Below are 11,424 nucleotides of genomic sequence, written 5' to 3'. Positions count from 1 at the left end.
TATTTTCAATGTTCATGACACAGCCTGGGAACCTTGGTGTTTATGCTAAAGGCAAAAGCATAAAATTATCTTGTCACACAGAGTCTATCTTCCTTTCTATCAAAAGCTGTATTTCTCTTCTCATATTCTCTCTAATTTGTATAACTTGTTAAACTATAAAGCAAAAAAAAGTGGCAGGAATATTTCTTCTAATAACCTGAAGTATCATTTTGGCCCTCTGAAAGAATGATTGCTGCATTTCAACTCAAAAACAAAATGCTCAGCTGTTTTTTTTTTTTTTTTAATTGAAGTATAGGTGCTTTACACTGCTGTGTCAGTTTCTGCTGTATAGCAAAGTGAATCAGCCATAGATATACATATAACCCCTCTTTTTTTGGATTTCCTTCCTATTTGGTCACCACAGAGCACCGAGTAGAGTTCCCCATGCTGTACAGTCACTTCTCATTAGTTACCTATTTTATACATAGTAGTGTGTATATGTCAGTCCCAGTCTCTCAATTCACCCCATCCCCCCTTCCCCCTTGGTATCCATACTTTTGTTCTCTATGTCTGTGTCTCTATCTCTGCTTTGCAAATAAGATCATCTGTGCCATTTTTCTAGATTCCACATATATGCATTAATATATGATGTTTGTTTTTCTTTTTCTGACTTACTTTACTCGGTATGACAGTCTCAAGGTCCATCCACGTCTCTGCAAATGACATAGTTTTGTTCCTTTTTATGGCTGAGTAATATTCCATTGTATATATGTACCACATCTTCTTTATCCATTCCTCTGTTGATGGACATTTAGGTTGCTTCCATGTCCTGGCTATTGCTTTTTGAATTTGCACACATCCCTGAGCCACTTAAATTAATCTTGGATTAGCATGATGGGGTTGGTGAAGGAAACCAGTCAATCTGACTCTCTTTCAGCTGCTCCAGATAACATTTGCTATCTACATCTATTTTTAACAATCCATATCCATCACGCTTTTGTATGTTATGATCACGTACATTTGATTATTTTTTCCATTTCTCTTGTCCAATTTAAGGTATTAGTACTGCCTCCCAACTCGTGTCACTTATTTCTGTCTTTAAAACCAATCATAACAAAAGGATACAGTCCTGTGCAGGATGGATTCCTGCTCGATGTTACAAACTTGGCTATTCTCAACTTTAATAGCCGCCCTTGAGAATATATTTCAGGATATTCGTGCGCCTTTAATGATGCCAAAAACGAAGTAATACTAGAGGTTTTAGTGGTGATTAAACAGAATTATGTAACCAAAAACATGATTATAGGCGGCTTTAATTTGAATAGTAATTTTTAAGCTCTGTTGTGAATGAGGTCTAGGAAGCTGCCTGCCCTATTTGAGCAAGGCGTTTTACATATGCATGCACACACTTTTTGCATAATGACAGTCTCCTGCTACACTATACATTCTAAATGAGGAAAAGTCTGTCTCATTTGAATGTGAGAGCTCAACTGAGAACTTTTCATTCAAATTATGTAAAAATATATAAAGCACAGTTCAGGGTCACAAGAGAGCCAAAAGGTACAGTTTAAAATGCATTCTTCCTGCTAAAATAATTTGTTGGAAGCCAAAAGAATTTAAAACTGCTGGTACAGAAATGAGGAATTGGCTTGCATAACTTGCAGTTATCAAAATCACCTGAGTATTAAAATATCCCTGGCTCATTATAATAAACTCGTTTTTAAACAACCATCACAAACACCAGTCAGAAGGTAGTCATTTTAATGCAATGGATTGTTGTCAATGCCAGCTGTGTCAAGGCCTTTTCAAAACTGACAGGATTTAAAAGCTGCTAAACAGTTGCGATGACATCTCAGCTGTCATTCCATGAGAATCACAAGCCTAAGTCTTGTTTTCTGAGATTGGCAGTGCAGTGGTCTCAGATAGCTAAGATAATTCATGACCTTTTGAAAAATAAGCAAATTAAAGGTATTTCTCAATATCCTTGAAACTTAAGTGTATCCATAGAAACAAAATGCAAGTGATTATTCACATCGGTAAATAATATAGATATAACTGTGTTTATTTCATCAGTCGATATGACATTCAGCCCATGCTCTGGACCTACTAATCTGAGATACTCAGCCACGTCTAAGCTTCCCTGCAATTCCCAAGCAGCTCAGGAGGGACTCAAGACCACACAGTTGGAATGTCTGCATCTCTAGAGGGCTACCACCTGATAAGATGCCTGCCTTCAATCTACGCCAAGATTAACATCTCTCCTCTGTTCTTACTTTTTGAGGTAGAAATTGATACGACAACTCAGCCAAAAGTCAAATTTGAGATGAATGCAAAGTTGGGGGTGCAGTTCACAGACATGCCTTCAAAAGTGATTATATTAAAGGAATGTATGTGTCAAAATACATATTAGGCCTAATATTTTCACTTTTGTCCTGATACTGAAATTTCAGGGAAGTCAAGAAGAAAAGACAAGGCACTTTGGGTAGACTAGTCTCAAACCTCACCCGGACTGACTCCTCAGGAGCATTTAACAACAGTGATCACCCTCTCTTAACTGAAATACTATCCTCAGTTGGCTTCTAGGACTCAAATTCTTCTTCTCTTACTGACTACTCTTTTTTTTTAAAATAAATTTATTTATTTTCATTTTTACTTATTTTTGGCCGCATTGGGTCTTCGTTGCTGCGCGCGGGCTTTCTCTAGTTGTGGTGAGCAGGAGCTACTCTTCATTGTGGTGTGCGGGCTTCTCATTGCGGTGGCTTCTCTTGTTGTGGAGCAAGGGATCTAGGTGCACAGGCTTCAGTAGTTGTGGCATGTGGACTCTGTAGCTGTGGCGTGCAGGCTCAGTAGTTGTGGCACATGGGCTTAGCTGCTCCGTGGCATGTGGGATCTTCCCGGACCAGGGCTTGAACCCGTGTCCCCTGCATTGTCAGGCGGATTCTTAACCTCTGCGCCACCAGGGAAGCCCTCACTACTCTTTAACAACTTCTTTTGCTGTTGCTACTCATAACCCAGCACACACTATCATGAGAGGAGGTGGTTCTCCTCTATTACCCGCTTACATTTACTCTCCCGGTGATCTCTTCCAGCCCTCTGGCTTTAAGAGGGCACCTCAAACTTAAACACAAATCTGAGTCCTAATTTTCTTCTCAAAACTTTCTTCTACCTGAGTCTCTCCATCTCGGTTAATGGCAACTCCATTCTTTTTGCTCTGGCTAAATAGCTGATAGTCATCCTTGGTTCTTCTCTTCTGCTTACATGCCTTATCCAACCCATCAACACTTTGTCACCTCATTCTTCAGAATATTTCTAAAATCCAGTCATTCTTAAAGATTTTGTTCCTCATCCCAGCTCATAAATATTCAATCACAAGTTCCATCTATTCTACTTTCTAAATATCTTTGAAATCTATGCATTTCCCTCCATTCTCTGTGACACGACCCAGCCTAATCCACCATGATTGACCACTGGAATTCTGGTATGACTTCCTAACTTTTCTTCCCTTTATCCACACCTAGTTGTTATACCACATAGCAGCCAGTGATATGTTTTTTCGAACATGTGTTTATTATCAGTACCGTACTTAAAATTCTCCTCATTGCTCTCAGGTTAATTAAAAATTATTTAACAAGACCTATAGAAGTCTATGTGGTCTGGACCTTCATGCCTTTCCAGACTGTTGCCCTTTTCCTCCTGAAAACCCACTGGGCTTCTTCCAGTTTTCTCTCCCATGTCCAAGTCCCTTCCTTAAACTTATATACCCATAATAATACCTTGATGATCAGCTTACAATCTCATTTCTTTCAAAAAGCTTCTTTTTCAGAAGGTATATTTTTCCCTTTGGATTACTTTCTCAAAATCTGTCTTCTTGACTGACTTTCAACGTAATCATCTTTATATGATCAGATCTTAGCGTAATTCCTAAGCACCCATTCAGTGAAATACTTTAAATGAATAAATTACAGAAATGACTAGCAAAAAACAACTACTTTTTCAGATGAGGTGGGTTTTTTTCCCCAGAAAAATAGGGATGATAATACTATCCATCTTACAGGTGTGTGTGTGACATAAAGTAGCCATATAAAGACTTAGCACAACAGTAGTAATATCTGATGACTGTTAACTATTCTTATTTACAGTTAAAGTAATCATCTTTAAACATTCTTAGGATTATTTTAGAGATAATGACATTGTTTAAATATTTTAAAATGGGAGAAGACAAAGTCACCAAGGAAAAAAACCCAGGAAGAGAAGACTTGGCCCAGAACTTAGATAATGCAAATCTGCTCTGCTCATATTTTGAGGGACATGTAGAGAAAAAAGAATTAGTGAAAAAAATAGGGAAAAGATAGCCGATAAAAGACAGGTAAATTCCATGCCACAGGCTACTGAATTCCCTTTGTAGTGACAAATCTCTCTCTGATTATCAGATTGAATACTTAACGTTAATAGAAGCCATTGTATCCAAATCTGTTTAAGCAAGAAGTCAAATTTCTTAAGATTTTTACATCAAAATAATGTATGATGATAAGGAAATTATAGTGACTTTCCGTCTGTGATCAGGGAAGGCTTCTTGGAGGATATTCAACTTAAACTGAATCCTAAGGGATTTAGGATAATCTGTACAGAATAAAACCGTGGAGGCAAGAGGGATTTTAGATGGTGAAACAGCATAAACGAGGGCTTTAGATACAAAATTCACTTTTGGAACAGAAAGTAGACCAACTTTGTGGATATCACCAAAGATAAGTAGGAGATGATTTCAAAACAACACTTTGAAGTCCAGGTATGAGGAAGCTCAAATGCCAGGGTAAAATGTTTAAATTTTATGTTATAGAAAATAATGCCTTGTCAGCTGAACATTCATACAATGAAAGTGATATTTTGGTGAAATTGATATAGTAATGCTGTCCACAGTGTGTAGAAGGGGCGGTATCAGGTAAGAGGTAGATTCCATGGTTTAGGGAAGAGATTACGTTATAAAAGGTTAAACTGGAGAGACAGGAGAGAGTGAGAGAGAGAGATCAGAGGGTAAAAGAGGTGGCAGAGATGATTCTTATGTTTCCAGCTTGAACAATTTGGAGAAAAATAATAATTTATACAAACACGTGGGTGTGATATTTTGTCACTGACATTAAACTGAATTGCCAAGACACAGCTTCGAAAGACTACTGATTATCCCCTGGGAATAGTGTCTCTGCGAATCACTTAGCTATCAATAGCTGATGTTGGCAGCTTCTTGGTAGGAAAACAGTCAAATCAGAAAAGTGAGAGGGATAAGTCAGAAGTACAAGCTTAGTATATCTGAACAAATAATATTAATTATCAGTATTATACTGAAATGGAATAGTTCTGCTTAAAATTTTACCATGATTTTTAACAAATGTAGAAGCTTTTTTCACTTTGTTTATACAACATGCATTTATTGAATCCTTACACTGTGCAAGGCATAGTGAGGGGCAGGCAAAATGTAAATCTTATCTAAGTAACCCAAAGTCCTTTCAGAGGTCAGAAAAGGGGAAAAATCTACAAGTAAACCTCACAAGGTAGATGCTATTTGAATGTAGTCTTAAGGACATAAAAGATAGTGAAAGACTTAGGTGAGAAGGAGTGATTTTCAGCTAGACTGGGATGGTATGGGAAAATATTCAACCATAACAAAATATAAGAAATTTGAGGGGCAGTGCCTACCTTAGTGGGGATACAGGGCACACGGAGAGGAGAAAAATGTATAGGTTTGGACCATATTGTATAGGTCATGAATGCCAAGATCGGGGCTTTGGGCTTTTTAAGTAGGGAATGAGGAGCTACTGAAGGTGTTCAGTTCTGATTAAAATAATAAGGCAGCACTCTGCACCAGGCACACACTGGCCCTGCTATCAGTGAAAACTCACACAATGACTGAATGCCTAAAGGAGTTAACTTGCTATATTTACCTTTATGGGGGATATAAAGTTCAACAAATTGCAGACGACACCATTAAAGAACGAACAGCAGAGCTGAAGGAGGAAACGGGCAATATATATTCTCATATCCCCACAACACAAGATAGGATTTATGAAACAGATTATACTAGATGTTCAGAAACCACTACAAGATCTTGGTAATACCCACTACTCACTGATTCCGTCCATGAGGCAGGCACTATACTAGATTCATGACATGTTATCATGCCACCTCCCCGCTCAGAACACTTCAGTGTCTTCCCATTGCTTCTAGTAGAAAGAACCCCTTACCAAAGCACATAAGCCCCCCAAGACTTGGCCTGGACCTCCTCTCCCAACCTGGTCACAGGAACTTTTTTCTCACACCCTGCACCCCTGCCATGCAGGTACGAGGCTCTTCAAACACAACCAATTCTTTCTTGCCTCAGGGATTCTGTATTTGTTTATTCTGCCAGAAATGGTCTTCCCCAGATTCTTAGAGAACCTGCTTCTTCTCATCCTTCAAGTGTAAATATAAAATAATACTATTTATAGTATTAGTATAATACTAAGACTACATAGAAAGTAGATAGTATTTTCTCCAAATATAGAAAGCACCTGGCACATAACATACCCCAAAATATTTGTGGAATCAATGATTGTATAGATCATCTCACTTTAATTCTTGTAACCACTCAGTCAAGAATGGACAAGCTTCAAGATAAAAAAGCAGAACTTAAAAATATGAAAGTAACTCACCCCAGGTCAGCAACATCATAAGTGTTAGAGCACAGATTGGAAAACTATCCTAAAATCTTACCTGTACCCCACACACCATCTTCCTGTATAAAGAAGCAGAAATTGATTCCTTCGAGGAAGCTGCAGCATTTCATGTGGAACTTTGATGGAGGACCTGAAAGGATGATCAAAGAAATACAAAGCAGATGTAATCTGTATCCCTGAGTAGCTGAAATCCCTAAAGAAAGAAAATATCAGTGAGTAAACAGTGGTCTTTGATGATTCTTTTCAAACTAAAGTTTTTTTCTTTTGTTCTTTTCCTACAATAATAATACTGAAATAGTTTGATATTACTTATCTCATTTAGTCCTTAAAACACTTTAAGACAGATGTTATTATTATCCTCTTTTACACCATAGAAATCAAAAATTGAAGGAAACTGTAGAACTTGCTTTACTCATATGAATAGCAAGTAAGTAGCAGAGGAGAGATTTGATTGAAGGTCTACCTGCCTATATTTTAACTTCAATTCAGTAAACATAAATTGTCATTTATAGTCTTTTACCAGACCCCCAAATTCTGGCATTTTTATAGTCTCCCCCATTTTACCAAGAGACATTATAATTCTATTCAACAAATATTTACTGACTGCGTATTATGTGGTAGATAATTGGCTAAGTGCCACGAAATAAAATGATAAATAAGACAGATATAGCACCTGCCTTTGGTGAGCTTTGAATTTTAAGATTCAAATCTCTTTCGCGCTTCATGAATATTTTCAGTTTAAGTGAAACAACTTGGATGTGAAATTTTCTGCTTCTCGAAATATATCCTGGAATATGGGTAGAATTGGACAAGTATCTCCACAAGGTTTGGGGCATTTTACAGATTTGCAGGTGAATGGTGTGTTCAGTATAACAGATCTCTATTAGACCTTGCTGAGAATAGTTACATGTGGCAGTGCTCAAGGGACAAGAATATACATACACACACACACACACACACACTCACACACACACGTATATATGTATATTCCATGGGAGGCATGGCGGCCTGTGAAAGGGGGTGTTATCTGGTCCATTTTGGCAAACAAAAAGAAATACAAATTAGGATGAAAAGCAGCAACATGGGAAACAACACGGGGAGGTATGGAGAATGGGAGTGGATTGGTGAAAACCAGCCTAGTAAATTCTAATTATTGTTCTGCCTATGAAAAGTAAATTTTACATATTAAGGTCAAAGTACTAGAAAGAAATAAAGGATGGGAGGGAAAAGAAATCTAAAATCATAAAATATCTTGTTTGCCTTTCACTTTGCCATTTTTTGTAATCTCAAAATAAGGCTTGACCTCTGTTCTCTGTCAATGCCAACCCTCTGAACCTAGGAAATGTAATTAAACTGAGCATGTGTTCTGCATTTCAGAAAATGAACATGTGACCTCTCTGTTGTTTTGCATCAGATTAACTTTGTGTTTAGAAAAAAAATTCAAATCATATGTGTATCTACCATCTGTTTAAACCACGCATTCTTTGATTAAACTAATCTAATGCGATGAAATTTGTTTCCACACATTAACATTGACTTCAGTACCAGGGACCTCATCTCAAAGAATATTGCAGAACCAACTCTCACATGTTTTGATGAGGCTCAGAAGTTAATCTACAGTCTGATGGCCAAGGATTCTTTTCCTCGATTTCTAAAGTCAGAGATTTATAAGAAACTGGTAAATAGCAAACAGGTTGGAAATCATAAAATATGGCTCCCTTTCTTGTAAAGAAGGTAAATGACAAACTAACAATCAGATTATAATTAGGGGGAAAACAAGTGATAGGATAGATCAACTCAATCACTATACTTCAAGGCTAGAATGTTTTAAATATACAAACACAATTTAAATTTTTTTAGGGTTTAGAATTCATGTTTTACTCCAATAGAAAAATAATATTTTATATCTGAAGCCTGAATGTTTAAGTCATTTGTTTAGAAAGTGTTTATTTTATCAGGTACTTAAAAATCTCTTACTGGGAGAGTACAAAGGAAGTGTATAGAGATATAATACACTCAAACCACAAGTGGATATTCTTATAACATTATAAATTCAAGAAACTATATATCTTCATGTTGCTGCATGGGAGATTGTTTAGCATCATACAGATGATTTTAAATACCATTTGCATTATTCAAAACCTCACTTCTGTAAAAAGAGAAATTCTAAACCAAAACATAACCCTGCATTTAGTGTATCAACTATTTCTTTTCAAGCAGGATCTGATAATATGGTGGTTATCTAAACTGGTATAGCCCTCAGATTAATGAAAAAGAAAAATGGCATATATATGTATATGCCATTGATCAAACTGTCAAAATAGATCACTTGGTTTAATTCAATGGCACACATAGGCATGTATGAAAAGGACCTTGAGGGTGGGGAGGATTGGTTTTCTTAGATCAATAAAAATATAAAGGAACGAGGAGGAATAAGGAACATGGTTAAGTCCTTATTTGATGAACTGCACAGCAGTGACTATCCCATAAAATAAAAAATTACTGCAATATTATCTACCCAAATAACTGTGGAGTTAAGTATCTATTCACTCCTTCAGCACTGGAACTTGTTTATAAACCTAAAGAGATGTTTTTAAATGCAGTTATTTGAGATGTTCCTAAAATTGTCCTCTTTCTACATGTAAATGTCCCATGATAATTACAAATAATTTCACGTTAATATGAAAAGCTATAAAGATTCAACAGATCTTCCATGCTTCCATTTTATTTTCACAGATTTATTTAACTTTGTTGATATCTGTATTTTGCAGATTATTTGAACATTAGAAAATGCAGGAAAAATAGCAGGATTTATTTTATGTTTCTACAAACCATTCATTTGATAGACAAAATTTTGTCTCCCCTTTGTCTTGAAAAATAAACACATGCAAATGGAGCATTCCCTGGACACTTGCAAATTCTTTAAAGGAAGACATTATGCACACTGACTGTGAATATTCAGTCCCCCTTAAGGCGCACTTAATGGAAAAGAGCTATATATACCCTTTTCAACATTTCTTTTGAAGGTTCCAACCTTAATTTAGTCTCTACTTAAATAGGAAATTTAAAAATTATTCCTAGAGATGAAAAAAAAACTTTCAAAGACAGAAGGGACCTTAGAAATTGAAATCACATCCCCTCCTTTTAGGCGTAAAACACCGAGATCTCGGTTATTTCTTAAGGGCACGTGCGGATAAGAGGCAGAGCTGGTAGGAACAGTGCTTTTCCCACCGGGCCACAGCCAGCACCTTGTTCTCACAGCAGGAGAGTAATCTCCTCCCCATTAGAACTGCAGGGGCCTGAGCATCTACTGTCCTACTCATCCTCAAATACCAGGCACTGTTCCTTTCATTGAATATGCAAATTGACCTTTTACCGTCAGTTTGCAAATTCCTTCTTGTTGTCATAGAGCAAGACTTCCTGTTCAGAGATTGCCTCTCAGGTTTTCTCTAAGAATGAACAGTCAGTCACAAATCAAACTTTCACCACCTAGAAGCAGATGATTGGCAGGGGGTAAAAATACAGTGGGTGTCAAAATGATCTGTTAAAAAATTGGATGTTGAATGACCTCTAATAGATCCCAACCAGAGACCCTCAACTGCAATCCTTCCCTCTCACCTCCTCAACTCATTCCCCATCCCAGGCTATAATTATAGATGTTCTGACTTAATAGAACAGAAAAGAAAACAATTGCAAGTTTTGGGAATAAAATCAATTTCAGGTTTTTGGAACACTTGGTAGTGAGGAATTTCGGTAAAATATCAGATGGATATCTTTCATATGTTGTTCTCTGTATGTCTCTTTCACTCCATATGTTACTTTATTCATCAGTTATCACTGATGAGTGATTTTATGGATGGGATTTTTAAATAAAAGATTAACTTGCAAAAAAAATGAATAACAACATTAACACTCCTGTTAACATACTTAAATATTCATTAATTGTGTAATGCCATTTTCTAAAAATATTTACATCGGTTTTAAGAAATGAAGTACTTATATTAAAAACTAAGCTAAAAAAAAAAAAAAAACTAAGCTAAGCAGTAAGCAGTAATAAAATTACAAGATACTGACATAGATATGATCTTCAAATTATAAGAGTTCTCCCAAGCACAGTGTTTTCTATTTCCTGACAGAAATAGAATATTCCTACAAAATATATTTTAAAGCAATTTATGTTTGCCCTCCATTAGATGAGACCTAAAGAAATCAAATGATATACATATTCCAAAAAGAATTTTAGCTTCTTTAACAATCCAGTGTGGAGCTACAATCCATGAATTTATCTAAAATCCTTTTGAATTTATTTAAATATCAAATAGTGAAAATTCATCAAAAACGAGTACTGATTCCTATAAGTTTATGCAAATACTTGCATAGGAAGGATATATTTCAGCCTCAAAATATAATCAACAGATTTTTTTTCTTTACTAATACTATATTATAAAAATCTAAAACCTTTAGGGCATTACAAACATGAGCTAGTGTCAAATTTTATTTTCCCAAACTTTTTTTTAGTCTGTGTTTATATAGAATTCATTCTATTCGCCTTCATTGTTTTACTTTTTTCTAGAGTTTTCTAATTTTGTGTGATGTAGTAACTATGCGTATCCATAATTTTCCTGATGAGAGTACATGCTGATATAATAAAAGCAAAAAAAAAAAGTGTTTTTCTGTTTCCTTTCTAATATCCTTTCTAATAAGCTTAGTATCATCTTGGCTTTTAAACAAATAGTAG

General features: G+C 36.0%; 1 protein-coding gene across 1 annotated transcript in view; it reads left to right on the top strand.

Moving 5' to 3' along the window:
• The window catches only part of RGS21 (regulator of G protein signaling 21), a 16,928-nt gene extending 6,231 nt beyond the window's left edge, over positions 1–10,697 (top strand). The window contains exon 2 of the mRNA XM_082428338.1: positions 8,212–10,697. Coding sequence (XP_082284464.1) covers positions 8,212–8,415 — 204 coding nt within the window. The 3' untranslated portion in view covers positions 8,416–10,697. The remainder of the gene's footprint in view (positions 1–8,211) is intronic.
• The last annotated feature ends 727 nt before the right edge of the window (positions 10,698–11,424 follow it).

Source organism: Balaenoptera physalus, assembly GCF_965194825.1.
Source record: "Balaenoptera physalus genome assembly, chromosome: 1".
Classification (NCBI taxonomy): domain Eukaryota; kingdom Metazoa; phylum Chordata; class Mammalia; order Artiodactyla; family Balaenopteridae; genus Balaenoptera; species Balaenoptera physalus.
This window is presented reverse-complemented; position numbering and strand designations above follow the sequence as displayed.